At 45.5% G+C, this 18,898-nt stretch overlaps 1 protein-coding gene across 1 annotated transcript; it reads left to right on the top strand.

Annotated features, from left to right (window-relative positions):
* The first annotated feature begins 682 nt into the window (after positions 1–682).
* On the top strand, positions 683–18,838 carry PCGF6 (polycomb group ring finger 6). Its single transcript, XM_056120627.1, has 10 exons — positions 683–1,086; positions 2,299–2,398; positions 2,488–2,584; positions 4,580–4,635; positions 4,732–4,791; positions 6,350–6,458; positions 9,778–9,805; positions 13,137–13,235; positions 14,744–14,830; positions 17,561–18,838. The coding sequence occupies exons 1-10, from the start codon at positions 736–738 to the stop codon at positions 17,615–17,617; spliced, it is 1,044 nt and encodes a 347-aa protein (XP_055976602.1). The 5' UTR covers positions 683–735; the 3' UTR covers positions 17,618–18,838.
* Positions 18,839–18,898: the final 60 nt, after the last annotated feature.

Raw genomic sequence — 18,898 nt, 5'->3', positions numbered from 1 at the left:
GGGCCTGAAGCGATAGCACAGCGGGTAGGGCATTTGCCTTGCACGCAGCAGACCAGGTTCGATTCCTAGCATCCCATATGGTCTCCTGAAGGCTGCCAAGCATGAGCCAGGAGTAACCCCTGTGCATCACTGGGTGTGACCCCCCCAAAAAAGCAAAACAAAACCCAAAAAACAAAAAAACAAAACACTCATAGGTACAGAGAGCAGGAGAGAACGGGAGTCGGGGATGGGTTAAAGGGGTGAAGAGGAGCAAAAAGGTACTTACGAAACAAGTAAGTCTTGGAGATGTAGGGTACAGTCGGGGGATGTGGGCAAGAAGATAGCATGGAAAAGTTTAAAAAGTTGCTTAGACTTAATGGGATGTATCTTGTGATCTGCCCTTGTGTTAAAAACGTAAACCTGCAAAGGTAACATTGTATGTCATCTATACTTGAATGGCAAGAACATGTAAAGTGCTTCCTAAGTGCAAACAAAGGCCCTGAACAAAGACTTCCAACAGGCAGACGGAGTGAAGTTTCCCTGCCGCCTCCAGCGAGCCCCTCCCTTAGGTCCCGGGGTCGCTCAGTTAGCGCGGGGGTCCACCCCACCGCGGGTGCGAAGCCGCGAACTACATTTCCCGGCGGGCCGTGCAGGCCGGGCGCCTGCGCATTGGGAGGGAGGGTCGGGCCGGCCGAGCTCCCGCGCTACCCGGGCGCGCCGGGCGTCTCGTGCCGGGGAGGGGGGGTGGTGTCGGCGATGGCCACGGGCAACGGGGGCTCGGCGAGAGGCGGCGAGGGGGCGGCCGCCGCGGCCATGCCGCCCCCGCCCCCCGTGTCCCCTCCCGCCCTCACGCCGGCGCCGGCCGAGGGGGAGGAGGCCCCGCCGCGCCCGTCCGAGGCGGGGGCGCCCGGCTGCTCGGGCTCGCGGCCCCCCGAGCTGGAGCCCGAGCGCAGCCTGGGCCGGCTGCGGGGCCGCTTCGAGGACGACGACGAGGAGTTGGAGGAGGACGAGGAGCTGGAGGAGGAAGAGGAGGAGGAGGAGGAGGAGATGAGCCACTTCTCGCTGAGGCTGGAAGGGGGGCGGCCGGACTCCGAGGACGAGGAGGAGGTGCTGGGGGGCGGCGGGGACGCGCGGCCCGCGGGGACCCGTGGGGACCGGCGCTGCGACCCCGCCGCTTAGTTCCTGCCCGCGGGTGTAGGGAAACTTCCTGCGCATCTCCTGGGCGGTCCCGCCGCGGGCTCTGTACCACCCTCCCCGAGGCTCCCGCGTGCCGCCCCGCAGGAGCGCACTTGGGTGGGGAGGATGAAGGTTTCCCTCCCGGGGGAAACAGTCCCACCCAGCCGGTGCCTCTTGGAAGAGCGATCTGTGTTCTTTTCTTTTCTTTCCTTTCCTTTTTTCTTTTCTTTTCTTTCTCTGGTTTGGGCGGGGGGCGCGCGCGCACGCATCGGTGCCCATTCGGCTTGCTCCTGGCTCTATGCACCGGGGTCGCTCCTGGTGGGGCTCGCGGGGGGACCCCCCCCCCCCCAGGGCGTGATCTAGTAACTCCGGGTAGCCGCGTGCACGGCAGGCGTCCTGCCCGGCTGTGCTCATTTCTGCGTCTCGGCCGCCCCTAGTTTGTTCTTCTCTAACGTGGTGGCTTGTAACTTAGGTAAAGCGGGGCCGGAGCGATAGTAGAACGCGCGGGCCGTTGGTCCTGCACGCGGCTGACTCGGGTTCCATCTCCGACACTTCCTAGGCTTCCCCCCCCGCCCCCGCCCCAGATCCTGCCAGGAGGAAGCCCAGAGCACCGCCGGGTGTGGCTCCCCAAACCAAAATAAATAACGTACATCGCTTAGCCACAGTTGTCTTAACATCAACATTGGGAAAGTTTTCCGGGCTTTTTAATTTATAAAGATGCTTTTCATGTGGCAGTGTTGTTTGTTTGCTTGGAGGGCCACACCCGGCGATGCTCAGGGGTTATTCCTGGCACGGCACTCAAGAATCACTCCTGGCAGTGCTCAGGGGACCATTTGGGATGCGGAGGATCTAACCCCGCGTTGGGGCATGCGAGGAAAGTGCGCTACCCGCGGCAACCATCGCTTCCACCGCTTAGGCGCCCTGGCAATGTCTTTTTTTTTTTTTTTTCATTTTAAACGTAGTATTTGAAACTTTAGTTTACATTGTTATTTTTTTCTGTAACTTTCGAAACGTTAAAGGTACTATGTTTCTATGTTGCAAAGTACATTGCACTTCGTTATAATGCGAATTTGGGATTACAGGTTTAAAGAATTCAGGAGGACAAAGATTTGTTTTTTAAAGCTGTTTCCATTGCATTTCCAGCGTCTGATTAATCTCTCTGAGCTGACCCCGTACATCTTGTGTTCCATTTGCAAAGGTTACTTGATAGATGCGACCACCATTACAGAATGTCTTCATACCTGTAAGCATACTGCTCACATTTCTGCATTAACGTGACATTTTTTGAAATGTCTCACAGGCACCTAATTTGAACATTTGCTTTTTCAACAGTTTGTAAAAGCTGCATTGTAAGACATTTTTACTATAGCAACAGATGTCCAAAATGCAACATAGTAGTGCATCAGACTCAACCTCTTTATAACATAAGGTAAGAAAAAATATAAAAGTAAGATTTGTGTTTTATGTATTCTGCTTCTCTGAAAGTCTGAAGTTGAATAGCTGGGAATCAATTCTTGACCTATCTAAAAGAAGAGAACTGCTCTACATCCTGGAAGGAAATTCAGAGAGTACTTAACTAGGGTTCCAGAGTGATAGTACAGTAAGCAGTACTTTTGTAGTGCTTGCTTGTATGTGGACTTGTGTGTGAACTCCTGAGCACCTTCAGGGTTTTTTTTTTTTTTTTGAGTCACACCTGGCAATGCACAGGGGTTACTCCTGGCTCCTCTGCACTCAGGAATTACCCCTGGCGGTGCTCAGGGAACCATATGGGATGCTGGGAATCGATCCCAGGTGGGCTGGGTGCGAGGCAAATGCCTTACCCGCTGTGCTATTGCTCCGGCCCCTCCCCCCCCAGGTATAATTCTTGAATGCAGAAATCCCTGAGCTTCCTTGGGTGTGGCCCAAATGACCCCTCTCCCCACCCCCCCATAAAAGAGTACTTGCTGTGTACCAGGCACCATAATATTTGCTAGGAATTGAACAAAAGGAAAACGGTACAGTCTTCTTTTTCTGAGGATTTGAATTTCTCCACTCAAGTTAATGAAGCTGATTTAAGCTTGCCATTTTTTAGTATATTTAAAATTCTATTTTATTTTTTTGGTTTTGGGCCACACCCAGTTTTGCTCAGGACTTATTCCTGGCTCAGCATTCAAAGATCACTCCTGGTGGCTCAGTCTGCTATAGGGGGTGTTAGGGATCAAACTTTGGTCAGCTATATGCAAGGCAAGCCCCTAATCCATGTACTATCTCTTTGGCTCCTAAAACTTTATTTTCTGAAAGTAAGATCTAGGGACCACAGCAGTAGAACAACGGATGGGGCGTTTGTCTTGCACGTGGTCGACCCAGGTTCAATTCCTGGCATCCCATATGGTCCCCTGGCACTGCCAGGAGTGATACCTGAGCGCAGAGCCAGGAGTAACCTCAGAGCATTTCTGGATGTGTCCCAAAAAGCAAAAAATAAATAAAAGTTAGTTCTAAACTTATCTTTGAAATAGGTCATTGTGGCTTGGTAATCAGATTTACATTTCTTGTTTAGTTTCCTTCAGGAAGAAAAATGCCTAAAAGTGGATTGTTTTCATTCAACAAATACTGTTATTTTACTACCTTTATAGAAGGGTGCTTTGCAGTGGAAGTTTAACATGCAATCTCTGCTCTCAAGATCCTTTTTTTTTGTTTGTTTTCATTTGGGGCCTCTCTCAGTTCAGGGCTCGGGAGTTGTACCTGGCAGTGCTCAGAGGACCATTTGTGGTGCCAAACCCAGGCCTCCTGCATACAGAGATTGCTCTCAGCTGGGTTGAGCTGTCTTTCCTTCCTATCAAAGCTTGCCTTCTGGGGCCAGAGATATAGTACAGCAGGCTAGGTGCTTACCTTGCATGTGGCTGACCTGGGTTCGATCCCTGGTACCCCAGTCCCATCAGAACTGATTCCCTGAGCCAAAAATAAGTCATGATCTCTACCTTGTGTGGCCCAAAAGCAAAAACAAACAAACAAACAACCCTTTTAAGGATATAAAACCAGTAGACATGGAACAATTTGGTGAACTGCTCAAGAGTCTGATTAGTTATAATTATGAATACATATTATTACTTAGGGTTCTCAGGTGAATTGTATCTTTGTGGTGCTAACCAAAAGTAACTCATTTTAAATGAGTTTTTTTAAAGCAGTAGTACAGCTGGTAGAGTATTTGCCTTGCCGACCTGGGTTCACCCCCCCAACATCCCATGTGAGTCCATGCAGGGGTAATTCCTGAGAGCCAGGAGTAAACCCTGAGCATTGCCTGGTGTGGCCCCAAAACAAAGAAAAAAAAATCAAGAAAAGTAATTAATTTCTGAGAAAGGAGATTATTTGTTTTATGGAGAGGATCACTAAATCAAAATTCATTTTTCTGAATTCTGAGGTCTTTTTCTTCATTTCCTTTTATTAGGTTGGACCGGCAGTTACAAGACATAGTGTACAAATTAGTGATCAATCTAGAGGAAAGTAAGTTTCTTTTATTACTAGCTGTGAATTACTATCTGCTGATTCCACTAGTAACCTTTGAAGTGTAATTTAGTCTGTGTTTTATCATTTTTTTAGGAGAAAAAAAGCAAATGCATGATTTCTATAAAGAAAGAGGTCTAGAAGTACCTAAACCTGGTAAGTTTTGGTGTGTATAAATATATACATATATCTCATAATGTTTTTGTAGATTAAAGATACTAATTTAATAAGAATTTACTCCCTTTGAGTACTTTTTGGTTCTAGCTGGTTATTTAATGATCCTCTCCTCCCTCCCCCAAATAAAAAGGTTAATCCAATTTAATTGTAAGAATTAAAGGGTAGAGGTTCTGGAACTAGATTGATTTTGATCTTGCTCTGCCAGTGTACTAGTTGTACGACTCTAGCAAATTACTTTGAGCAATGCAAAGCACTTAAAACGTGTCTGGAACACAGGAACTGCTGAAGTAGTTTTTGTGCTGATGGTAATGTCGTAGTACAGAACTTAGATTTGAATTTTAATACCGGTTCTTCCTCTTTCTTTAAGCTAATTTCCTAATTGCACTCTAGTGTTATTTCAGATTTGTTGTTTTGGGGCCACACCCGGTGGTGCTGGGGCCATTCCCACAGCTACTGCTTGAGCATCAAAGTCACATTCTCTTCACTTCACTCTTTGAGCCACCTCCCTACCATATTTTTTTTTCCCTTAGCTTTTTTGGGTCATACCTGGCAATGCACAGGGGTCACCCCTGGCTCATGCACTCAGGAATTCCTCCCAGCGGTGCTTGGGGGACCATGTAGGATGCTGGGAATCGAACCCGGCCGTGCGCAAGGCAAACGCCCTACCTGTTGGGCTATCACTCCAGCCCCCTTATTTTGTTTTTTGGTTTGTTTGTTTTGGGGGTACAGTCGGCGGTGCTCAGAGGTTACTCCTGGCACTGCTCTCAGGAAACCTGAGTTGACCAGAATGCAAGTGCCCTGCCCACTGTACTATCTCTCGCAGCCTTATCTTGGTTTCTTTATAGTTAAAAAAAAGTAGCTCATATCATGGGATTCATTGGGGGGTCCCCCCAGCCCCCCCCCACGCACACCTGGCCATGTTCAGGGGCTACTTCTGGCCCTTGGATCAGGAGTCACTCCTTGTCGTGCTCAGGTGGACCATATGCAGTGCTGGGGATCAAACCTACCTGCCCCTCCATGCAAGGCGAGTGCTTTAACCCTTATTCTATCTCTCCAGCCCCTAGCATGAGATTTAAATGAGATGATGCACATAAAGTGCTCAGCATGAGTCTCTGGCTTATAGTTCTGGCTATTAAAAATTATTTACAACAATTGCTGCTGTTAAGAGAATCTCTGTGGACTGAGAAACCAGCCTCATACTCTGCCCTCCACTAGGAATGGTCCCCAGACTTACTGAATGGATTTCACTAACAGATTGAAGTTATTCAAAATTGAGTGCTTTGCAGTGTTTGTTGTTGTTGTTCTTGTTGCTGCGGTTTATTTTTGTTTGATATTGGGGTATACCTGGCGACTCCTGGCTCTGTGCTTGGCATCACGTCTCGGGCTGAACCCAGGCCAGCATGCTGTCAGCCCCTTGGTTCCCACCATACAGTCTTTTCAGTTGTCAACACAGTCATATAATATCATAGTCGTCTGAAATTTTTATTCTAACTCAATTTTTTTTTTTGGGGGGTGGGGGCTTGTTGCTATCGAATAGCTGTTCCACAGCCAGTTCCGTCAAGCAAAGGAAGATCTAAGAAAGTCTTGGAATCAGTGTTTCGGATTCCACCTGAACTTGATATGTCTTTATTACTAGAGTTTATTGGGTGAGTACCTTGACCATCTACATCTTCACCTTAATATTATAATTAATAATATATATAGTTGTTATAACATATAAATAAATACTTTATATAATAAAGTTCTTTCTAAAATGCATGAGACTTTAGAACAGGTCTGAAGATAAAATGACCACTTTCATCTTCATCATTTGGCGTAAGATATATTATCATGCTTTGGCTGGAGAGATGGTTCTGTGGGTAGGGCTCTTGTCTTACATGTGACTGATCCAAGTTCAGTCCAGTGGCAGTGATTCCCTGAGCGCAGACCCAGGAGTAAGCCCTGAGTACAGTCGGATGTGGCCCAAAAAACTAAAAAAAAAAAAAATTTAATTATGCTTCCCTCAGTACCACCACAAAAGAAATAAACCATGTTAACTAAGCTGACACCGTAGCTGACTCTTCCTGCTCACTCCCCTTTCCCTTAGACATTAATGATGAGTCTCCTAAAAGTGGTGATGACATTTCTATTATTAACATTTCCCATGTATATAATCCTAAGCAATGTGTAACTATTTTTTTTTATTTTTAATTTTTTTATGTCTCAGACATTTTAATGTTATACTGTTTTCCAACTTAGTTTTTCACTCAATATTACGGGTTTCATCCATCTTGATTTTGGGGTATTTTTGTTTGGTTTTGGTTTTGGCCAGACCTGGCGATACTCAGGTCTTACCCCTGGCTCTATTCTCAGGAATTGCTCCTGGAGGTGCTTGGGGGACCATATGGGATACCGGAGATCGAACCCACGTTGGCAGGTGTGCAAAACAAACGCCCTTCCCACTATACTATCATTCTGGCCCCTGGGTTTCATCCGTTTTGAATTTATAGCATTCATTCTCATCATTGATAGATATAATATATATCATATTAAAATTGCCTAAAATACCTTCTACTGAATATTTAGGTTTCTAATTTAAGTTTTATAAACTATCTCCTTGTATATACCTGAGATCATTCTCAAAGAACATAATATATGAGTCTTGGGGCTGGAATGATAGTCCAGTGAGGAAAGCATTTGCCTTGCACGTGGCCAACCTAGGTTCGATCCCCGGCATCGCGTATGAGCCCCTGAGCACTGCCTGGAGTAATTCCTGAGTGCAGAGCCACAAGTCACCCCTGAGCATCGCTGTGTGTGACTCCAGAAAAAAAAAAAGAAAAGAACATAAATATGAGTCTTAAGATATGTTTGTTTTGGGCCAGAGCAATAGTACAGCAGGTAGGGTGTTTGCCTTGCACGCAGCTGACCCAGGTTCGATCCCCAGCATCCCATATGGCCCCCCCAAGCACCACCAGGAGTAATTCCTGAGTCCAGAGCCAGGAGTAGCCCCTAAGTAGCCCCTGAGCATTGCTGGATGTGATCACCTCCCCCCCCCAAAAAAAAAAAAGATATTTGTCTTCAACAACTTCATTGAATTTTGCCCTATTTTTTTTTTCTTTTTGGGTCATATGCACAGGGGTTACTCCTGGCTCTGCACTCAGGAATTACCCCTGGCCGTGCTCAGGGGACCATATGGGATGCTGGGAATCGAACCCAGGTTGGCTGCGTGCAAGGCGAACGCCCTACCCGCTGTGCTATTGCTCCAGCCCCGAATTTTGCCATATTTTCTCGAGTAGTTGGGTGAATTTTCAAATTCATATAAACCCCTTCAAGCACTGGAGCGTATGGTGTATGTAAGTTATACTGCAGCATTAAGTAAGTTATCCTCAGTAGTCAGTGTTACACTATTTTTTGTTTGTTTGGAGGCCATGCTCTACAGTGTTTTTGGCCATTCTGCCCTAGGTATGGTGCTTGGGGTCACTCCCAGCCTAGTGCTCAGAAGACCATATGGTCTCCAGGCTTGAATCTGGGGTCCAGCATGACAAGCATGTGCTTAAGCCCTTAGAGTCATCTCTTCCGCTCTCAAACTCCCTTTTGGGTTTGGGGGCCATACCAAACACTGGTGGTGCTCAAGGGCTGCTTTTGGCTTCGTGCTTAGGAGTGACCCTGCGCGTTGCTGGGAGAACCATATATGGGATCTAGACCAATTCTATGATGGCAGCATTGCAAGACAAGCACCTTAACCCCGGTACTATCTCTGTTCCCTTCCTGGGAAAGTCCAGATTTTAGGTTTTATGTCACTGATCATTTTTCAGTTTGGTTTTGTTTTTTGGGCCACGCCCAGTATTGGTGCTGAGGGGCTATGCCCAGCACAGGTAGTGCTCACTGTCAGGGACCAATCCTAGTCCTCCCACATGCAATGCATAAACTCAGCCGTTTGAGCACTCTTTCTAGAAGCTGATGACTATTTTTCTTCTCAGTCATTTCCTCCTCCTGGCCTCTTCAATGCTCAAGCGGGCACCAGTAACATCTCCATTGTGAGACTTGTTGTTACTGTTTTTGGCATATCCAATACGCCACGGGGAGCTTGCCAGGCTCTGCCATGCGGGCGGGTTACTCTCGGCAGCTTGCCCGGCTCTCTGAGAGGGATGGAGGAATCAATCCGGGTTGGCTGCATGCAAGGCAAACACCCTACCTGCTGCTATCGCTCCAGCCCTTGTTCTAAGGTAATTTAAAAAAAAAAAAAGAGAGACTTGCAAAACAGGCCTTACTTTTACTTTTCATGATATTAGCACAGTGGGTAGGGCGTTTGCCTTGCATGCGGCCGATACAGCCGACCCGAGTTCGATTCCTCCACCCCTCTCGGAGAGCCCAGCAAGCTACCGAGAGTATCTCGCCCGCACGCAAAGTCTAGCAGGCTCCCCATGACATATTTGATATGCCAAACACAGTAACAAGTCTCACAATGTTACTGGGCCCGCTCGAGCAAATCAATGAACAATGGGAGGACAGTGACTGTTTGATTTTAATTTCTAATCAAAAGTTGAAATGTATATTTGTTAAAAAGCATTTTTGGGAGATGTAGCTTTTACCACCAGTGCACAGTAGGAACTAAGCATTTTCAGTAACATCTTGGAGAGTGCAGGAATCTATTGTGGACTTACTCTTGGCTCTGTGCTCAGAGATTTTGTCTGTTATAATGTGAAAATAGGGATGTTTATATACTTTCGTGTGTTTATTTTTTATATACTAAACTTTTTAGCACTTTTTTAATCCTTAATGGCTACAAAGTACTGAAATACAGGATGAAACTGCTATGCCTTACCAGTAGGTGGCAGAAATGTCAATTAGCTTTGTTTGTTTCCTGAAGGGTTAGGACCTTTTGTAAAATTAAATGGATGTTCCTTAAATATTTATATTGATGTTTTCTTTTGTTAAGTGATTAACCATATGAAGTATCTTATTAATTTTGCTCTCGTTTTTCAGTGCTAATGAAGGCACGGGACATTTCAAGGTATTTTAACTTTATATTTCTCATTCATATCACAAAAGGATTCTGTTGGACATGAGTTTGCCAGATTATTAATCACTTGGAAGTAGGCTTTAATATGATCATGTTTTTAATAAGTGAAAGTTGCTGAAATAGGAGATAAATTGATTCATATTCTTCTGTGACAGGTTTATAAAGAAAAGACCTAAGTAGAAATTTGTTAATAATTCAGGACAGTGGCCTAAGAAAAAAAATACATGTGATTTTTAAAAATTTTTATATGATGCCAGGGAACAAGCCCGGGGCCTGCTACATCTGAGACTTGTGCTCCATCCCTGAGCCAGTGAGATACTTGTTTTTTTGGGGTGGGGGTGGGGGTTAACCTGCCAGTTCTTAGAGGCTGCTCCTGACCCTGTGCTCAAGGATTGCTCCTGGCACTGCTTGGGGGACCATATGCAGTGTTAGAAACTGAACCAGGGCTGGTTGCGTGCAAGACAAGCATCCTAGCTCCTGTCCTGTCTTTCTGGCCCCCTCTTTTATGGGGAGTGGGGGGGTGGGATTGGGCCACACACAGGTATTAGGGGCTTTTCCCGGCTCTGTGCTTAGGAGTGACCCTGGCAGTGCATGGGGGACCATTTGTGGTGCCCAGGATTAGAACTGAGGTCAGTGGGGTACAAGACATATTTCAACCCCTGTGCTAACTCTCTGGCCCCATACATTTTTCATTTTCATTTGGATGGGGGGGGGGTCACTCAGCTGTACCCTGGGGCTGTTCCTGCTTTTGTACTTAGGCGTTGCATTGCTGCAGTGTTCAGGGTGCAGTGTCATGCCAGGGGTTGAATCAGGGTTCCAGGTATGGCTACATGCAAGGCACTGCCTTAACCCTGTGCTATCTCTTCAGTTTCTGTAACAATCTTGTACGTTTATCATTTTTTTTTTTTTTTTTGCTTTTTGGGTCACACCAGGCGTTGCACAGGGGTTACTCCTGGCTCTGCACTCAGGAATCACTCCTGGCAGTGCTCAGGGGACCATATGGGATGCTGGGAATTGAACCCGGGTCAGCCGCGTGCAAGGCAAACTCCCTGCCTGCTGTGCTATCGCTCCAGCCCCTATAATTTTCTTTTCTAAAGATTGATACAGAATCCAAATAAAGATCACACATTATAGGTAGATATTAGCTTTATAATTCTGTATATTTTTCCTTTTTTTTTCTTTTTTGCAGTTCATAAAATGGAATTGTTTATAGTTTCTTACAGATTGGGCTTAGCTGTTGCATCTTTAGTGTTATTTAACATGTCCTTTTTTTTACTTTTTTAATTGAATCACTGTAAGATAAACTCTTAGAAATATTGTTGTTTGTTTTGTTTCATTTTGGGGCAACACCCAGTGATATTCACTCCTGACTCTGTGCTCAAGGATCACTCCTGGCTGGTTCAGGGAACCATGTGTGAACCATGTGTGCCAGGGATCAAACCTGGCTTGACAACATGCAAGGCAAATGCCCTGCCATGTATACTACCACTCCGGCCCCAAATCTTGTTACTTGTGAGACTGGGATATGGACGCCAAGAATGACCATGTGAAAATCCAACCTTTGAGGAGCCGGAGTGATAGTGTAGCAGTAGCCGCCCTGGGTTCTGTCTCTGGCATCCCATATGGTCCCCAAGCATCACCAGGGGTGATTTTTGAACACAAAGCCAATAGTAACCCATGGGCACCACTGGGTGTGGCCCAAAAAGCCAACCAAACCAAACCAAACGATTCCTACCTTTGAAAGACAAGACCAGTTCTGTTCTTTTCTGCTTTATAGGCCATACCTGGAAGTGCTCGGGCTGGAGTGATAGCACAGTGGAAGGGCATTTCCCTTGTACGCAGCCGGCCCGGCCGACCCGGGTTTGATTCCTCCACCCCTCTCGGAGAGCCCGGCAAGCTACTGAGAGTATCTTGCCCGCCTGGCAAAGTTACCAGTGACATTTTCGAAATGCCAAACACAGTAACAACAAGTCTCACAATGGAGACGTTACTGGGTCTGCTCAAGCAAATAGATGAACAACGGGAGGACAGTCCTACAGTGCTACCCAGAACTGCTAGAGCTCACGCCCAGAGGTGTTGGGAGTTGGACTGGGGGCTCCCCCATGCAAAGCTCTTGCTCTGGCACTTTGTGTTGTCTTCGGATACAGGTTTCATTTCTTAATTCTGTTCTGTACGTTATTGAGTGCTAGCTAACTTGGATTAGCTTTTACAGAGATAGAGAGTTCCCAAGAATTTAGACAGTGGAGCTCTATAATGAGCATAAATAGAGCTTAGCCTGTATAAACCCTCTTGGTAGCCTTCCTGGGCTTCCTCGCCTGCTAATGCTAGACAAATATTCTTCTGGGTTTCCTAAAAGTTTCCCGTGTTCTTTGATACAGTTTTGGGGCCACACCTGGTGGGGTTCAGGGCTTATTCCCGGTCTCTGCCAAGGGATCACTCCTGGCAGCTCAGGGGAGCCTAAGCGGTACCAGGAACCAAACTCTGGTCAAGTCACATCCACTTTTCTGCTTAAAAAAGAAATCTCTTTATTATGGGCATTTTTCAGTTAATATGAAAATAGAATAGTAACACAAATTGCCATGTATACGTCACTCAGCTCCAGCAGCTACCAACTCATGGTCATGCTCTTCATCTGTATTTTAATATTTGTCCTCCCATTTAACTTTGAAGCATATCCCAGACTGTGTATAATTTTATCAATAAATTTATTTCTATAAAGATAGTAGCTTTTTATAGATGTAATAGTGAGGCTCGTATTTTAAAAATGAATGTAATTTACTAATCAAATATCTGTATATTTCTTAGTTTGCCTCATAGGTTTAAATCAGGATTCAGGGACCAGAGCAATAATAAAGTGATTAGGTACTTGCCTTGCACGCAGCTGACCCAAGTTTGATCCCTGGCGTCCCATGTGGTCCCCCAAGCCCGCCAGAAGTGATTTCTGAGTGCATACCCAGGAGTAAGCCCTGAGCACTGCTGGGTATGATCCCCAAACCCGAGCAAAACAGAATAAATTGGGATTCAGATGAGAAACATACATTGTAATTAAATAGATCTTACATTTATAGCCCTTTCGTGTTTTTCCATTTTTCAGTTGAAGAAAGTATTTTTAAAACACATTTTACCTTGGGTTTTCTCTCTCTCCCAGTGAACCTAATTCTAAGCTTTATGTTAAGCTTTATCATGTATTAAATCATTAAGACTATAGGGATATTAAAATATCTTTTCTATAGGATTTGCCTTAAGCTTTATGCATTATATATACATTTTTTTAACCTAAAATTGGTTTTCTCTCTCTCTCTTTTTTTATTTTTTTTTGTAGCCATTGGAAAAGAAGTTTGTCCGAGTTTCAGGAGAAGCAACTATCGGGCATGTAGAAAAATTCCTCAGAAGGAAAATGGGTCTTGATCCAGCTTGTCAGGTAGTGACATTCATATGAAAGAATAAGCAATGCTGTCAGAAATTACCTTTAGCACATTGAAGTGTCATCTCTAGAATTTAAGCTGGCCAGAGAGAGTCCAGTAGTTAGAGGAACTTGCCTTGCATGTATCCAGCCTGGATTTGGTCCCGGCAGCACATAGAGTCAGTCCCTGTGGACCACCAGGAGGGGTTCCTGAGCAGAGTCGGGGTAAGCCCTGAGCACATCCAGGTGTGGGTTATGGACCTACCCTGCCCTTCACCATGTCATCCACCAAAAAAGACCCCAAATATAATTTCAGGCAATGCCTTCAGTTTTATAATATTAGTAGACAGTATAAATGCTAATTGAATATTGTACAGGGTGATTCCCACCCCAACTTTAATAATATTTGATGTACTGTATCGTGCTGGTGTGATAGTATGTGGGCAGGGCGTTTGCCTTGCACTCGGCTGACCTGCATGCAGTCCCTGGTGTCCCTTATGGTCCCCTAAGCACACCAGGTGTGGCCCAGTAACAGAGGCAGGGGGAGGGGAAGTGAGGGAGAGGCTGAGGGTATGAGCTCTAAGGGTTTTGTGTTATGGGACTCTCCGGCAGTGCTCGGTGAGTAAGGGAAAGCTTCTGGAGCCGGCTCAGGGGTAGGGGCACAAGCCTTGCATGTAAGGAACCTCAAACAGATGCCTGGAATTCCATGCCGTGCCCCCTTCAGCAGTGCTGGGTGCAGACCTGGTGACCCCAAGTACTGCTGGGCCCAAGTACCACCTTGGCTGAATCCCAAGCATTAAATGGTCCAGTCCTTTTGGCAAAGTATTGGCCAAAAGGACTGGCCCCTGGATCCCCAAGCAGTGTTTGAGGGGCTCCCCCAAAAAACAAATAAATCATTATAATACCCCTTTATTAATTTTATTATATGCTCGTTTTTTGAATGTACTTTCTGGGCACCTGGAGAGATAGTACAGGGCTTAAGGCACTTGTCTTGCATAAAGCAAACTCCTCTTGGATCCGCGGAACCCCAGCTGGTCCCTGAGGACCTCCAAGAGTAACCCCTGAACACAGAGCGAGGAGTAAGCCTGAGCACTGAGAGTTGTGCCCCAACACCCGCCAAAGCAAACGTACTTTCCCAGGGAGTAGTCCGCTAGCAGCACCGGGTATGGTCCATAAACCAATGAACAGACAAAAAATGTACTTCCCTATGCCTTGCCTTTTTATGTGGTATATGTTAAATGTAATTTTACTTGTTTGTAAAATCTTTCTTACTTAATATGCAAATAGGATAGACAAATCCACTGTGGAAAGAGTTGGAGTGATTTTTCTTTCCCCTCACCCCCACCCTACCCCCTGGGGGCCACACCTGGCAGTGCTCCTGGTTCTGAGACCACAGGGGATTAAGACAGGGATTAAACCTGGGTTGGCTGGATTGCAAGCCCCGTTGCCCAGCTCCCTAGTTTTCCCTAAGCTTTTCCTAGGACTTTCTGAAGCAGGAAAGCAATCTGATGCGCTCATTCCCCCAGGTTGATATCATCTGCGGTGATCACTTGCTGGAGCGGTTTCAGACTCTCAGGGAAATTCGGCGCGCCATTGGTGATGCAGCAATGCAGGTGCGTTTGGCTTTCTTAGGCCTGTGTTCCTTTTTTTTTTTTTTTTTTTTTGCTTTTCGGTCACACCCGGCAATGCTCAGGGGTTACTCCTGGCTTTGCACTCAGGAATCACTCCTGGCGGTGCTCAGTGGACCATATGGGATGCTGGGAATCGAACCTGGGTCATTCGCGTGCAAGGCAAACACCCTACCCGCTGTACTATCGCTCCAGCCCAGGCCTGTGTTCCTTAATGAGGCAAAAGGGTTTCTGAGGTTGGAAAGGCAGTACAGGGGTTCAGGGGCATGCTTTGCATGCAACTGACCCCAGTTGGATCTTTGCAACTCATGGCCCCCTGAATAATCTCTGGGTACAGGCCTGGAGGCATCAAGTACCACTGGAGGGGCGCTGGGTTTCCTGAGCACCAGTTGGGAGTGCTCACCCCCTAATAAAAAGAGTTTTGTATTGCCTATAAATAGTAACGAGAAGTAAAATTTGTTGAATTCTTACTGCTTGTCAGACACTGTTCTAAATGGTCTGAATGATTAGTACTTTGATTGCTTATAACATATAAGACAGGTATTATTTGCCATTTTAAAGAAAAGGAAACCAAGATTTATATAATTTGCTCAGTGTGAGTTAGTGGACGAGCCTGGGTTCAGACCCTAGGCAATCTGATTGTAAAGGCCTTGTCCTTTTTCTCGAATGGCGCAGTAGCATTTTGAGATTGATTTGGCAAATATATCTATGAGGACATTTCGTTTCTCTCTCTCTTTTGGCCAGGGGGAGGGGTGGAGGGGGGTGGGCGTGGGGTGCACACCTGACAGGGCTCAGCAGCTACTCCTGGCTCTGCTCAGGAGTCGCTCCTGGTGGTGCTTGGGGATCATATGGGATGCCAGGGGTCAAACCCAGGTCGACTGCACATGAGCACCCTCCCCACCATACTATCGCTCTGGCCCCTTCATTTCTCATTTTTGTGGTGCCAGGGGCTGACTCCAGGCCTTATACGTATGAGGCATGTGCTCTCTCTGTGGTTAAGCTGCTTTGTAGAAGCTTTTCTTATTAATTTATTTTTCGTTTGGGGTCCATCCCCAACAGTGATACGGGATCTACTTGGGGACCTATATAGGGTGCCAGGGGTCAAACTTGCTTCAGCCACATGCGAGGCAAGTGCCTTACCAGATGTATTCCGATGTATTATCTCTGTAGCCCCAAAGCATTATTTTCATTTGTTTGGTTTTGGGACTACAATCAGTGTACTCAAGGCTTACTCCTGGCTCTGTGCTCAGGGATCACTCCTGTTGGGACTCAGGAGACCAAATGTGGTGATGGGGTTTAAATCTGGGTTGGGTGCATTCAAAGCAAGCACCTTATCAAGTGTCTTGCTTTACTTATTTTTTTTGTGGAGGAGAGGGTTCTCCAGGTCATGTTCAGAGGGCATGCAGCAGGGCTCCTGCATGCTTTGCATATGCTTCAGCCCTTTGAGCTACCTCCGTGATGCTCAAGGGGAAACCTTGAAGCCCAGAGGAATAATATACAGACTTAGAGCACCTGCATAGCACAAGCTAAAATCCCTGGTCTCTCACATGCACCGAGCAAGATCTTCGTTCTCTTGTCAGAGCTGGCACTCTGCTCCATGCAGTCCCTGGCACCACTGGGTATTTCTGCCTGCACCACAGCAGGATATATGTGGACACCACAGAAAGGGGGTGGGACCCCCAGAGAACTCCACAACTAAAAGCCTGTGCGCTTATAGCAGGAAGTGCAACCTCTGCTATCAAGTCAAACCCAAGAAATCAGACAGATCAGAAAGACTCAGGAGTATGTGAAGTCATTTTGTCGGGTTACGTTACCCTCCATACTGAGGACATGGCAGAGTTTTGGCTCTTCGATTGTTTTCGTGTTTGAGTCACACCCGGCAATGCTCAATGACCACTCCTGGCGCTGCGCTCAGGAGGCCATGTGGGATGCTGGGGATTGAACTTAAGTCAGCCACATGTAAGACAAAAGCTTCTTAATATTGACTCTGGGTAGCAAAAAAGAGTTTGATTGTATTGAACAATCTTAACGAAGTAAGATTATGGTGCATTTTAGACTGTCATTAAAAAGTGTCCCAAGATTGTCTTAAAACCTTAGTGAGGGGGCTAGAGAAATAAGAGTGGAGTTCAATGCTTGCCTTGCCTGTGGCCAACCCTGGTTTAATCCCAGCACCACCCTCAGTGACTCTTGAGCACTGCTGGGTGTTAACCAATCCTCTGACCCACCCTTCAGAAAATAGAGACCTTTAGGGAGGAGGCAGGGATGTGGTTCAATTGTTACGCATATTCCTTGCAAGATTTGGTTCCGGTTTGGCTCCAACCCTACATGGCCTTCTGAATACCACGATGAGTGACCCGTGGACAGCAACACCCAGAAGAATAGCATGAGGGAGCCAGGAGATAGAATGATTTTTTTTTTTTTGCTTTTTTTTGAGGGTCACACCCGACAATGCTCAGGGGTTACTCCTGGTTCATGCACTCAGGAACTACTCCTGGCCATGCTCAGGGGACCATATGGGATGCTGGGGATCGAACCCCGGGTCGGGCGGCGTGCAAGGCAAACAGCCTACCCGCTGTGCTATCACTCCAGCCCCTAGAATGACTTTTAAATAAAAAAGAAATCTCTCATCAATTTTGGATTAGGAAAAATGAACCAGCTTTGGCTTGGTTATTTATAGAACTGACTTTGAATAATTGCATCTGTGTACCTTTTCAGGACGGCCTCCTGGTTCTTCATTATGGGCTTGTGGTTTCTCCTCTGAAAATTACTTGAAGAAAATTACTTGAAGATTCTAAGAGTATGAGGCAGGGAACAAAATAAGGCAACTTTCGCAGGATTGCACGTCACCAAAGAACTCCATGAAACATGTAATGGCTACCACTTAGTGCTGTACAAGACAAACAGGATCATCCTCAGCGCCAAGAATTAGAGCATTTAAAAATGCAACTTGGAATGATGAAATGCATCTGACTTTAACTAGAGACTGTATATTAAAAACATTCTTAGCTCAGGGGAAGTTTTCAAAGCATTGAATTTTTAATTCCTTATGATTTCAAACACTTTGACACTGATTTTGCTTCCTGATCTTTGAAGCAAATTGGTTACTGTGCTTTGAGCCAAGGCCCTTTCGAGTTAGGGTTCTGCTCTCTAATCCCGCACTTGGGAAGTTATTCTTTTGGGAAAGAAGGTTGCTTTTGAACTGAATATTCTGAGCCAGTCTTGGTTAAACTACAGAGTGTATCTCCCAGAGACCATGACTTAGGGCTACTTTTATATGTTGCCATCATATTTTAAACCTGTATGTCTGTTCTTTTTAGATTCCAACAACACTACTGAAGAAATTTTACTCACTTGTAAACAGAATGAATGATCATTCTGTCTCTCTAGCCTTCAGCTTCAGAATGACTTCTCTAACATCTCTTACAAAACAGGGGTGCTCTTCAGAAAATTTATTTTGTCCTTTGAATGTTAATTTGATTATCATTCATCCTATTCGCATACATACAATGATTACCTTGTAATGACACTGCTTCTGAAAGTAATTTTTAAGATACTGAATGAATTTGAGAAGTTTACCTAATACCTATTCATGGTTTCTTCAATAAGAAATTTAATGTTCATTTTCCCAGTACTTTGTCGGAGAGATAAAAATTCTGGATGGAGACTGGGACTAGAGCTCAGTTGCCCTGTGTGTGTCGGGGGCCTGAGACTCGGGATTCAGTCCCTGGCATCTCACACACACAGATTCGAGTGATTAAGTATTTACATGCATGCAAAGGCTTCAGTTTTAAACATTGTTTTGCCTTCAGTTAGCATTGTGTTGCTTTCAAAAATGAAATCCATTGTTGACCCTATGTTGCTGCAAAATTTCTAAGTCTGCATAGAAAGAATCACAATTAGACAAGGATTGACAGTTGTTAAAAAATTTGTGAATTATATATAAATCTCTTAACATTTAATGAAATTTTAAAATAAAAGTTTATTTTAACCTACATTTAAATGTTTGTGTTTATTGTGAGCTTATATAAAAAAAGTAACCAAAATGGAGCAAAG

The sequence above is a fragment of the Sorex fumeus genome, unplaced genomic scaffold (genome assembly GCF_029834395.1).
Source record: "Sorex fumeus unplaced genomic scaffold, SorFum_2.1 ptg000043l, whole genome shotgun sequence".
Classification (NCBI taxonomy): domain Eukaryota; kingdom Metazoa; phylum Chordata; class Mammalia; order Eulipotyphla; family Soricidae; genus Sorex; species Sorex fumeus.
Note: the sequence above shows the minus strand (reverse complement) of the source record. Positions and strands in the feature narration are given on the sequence as shown.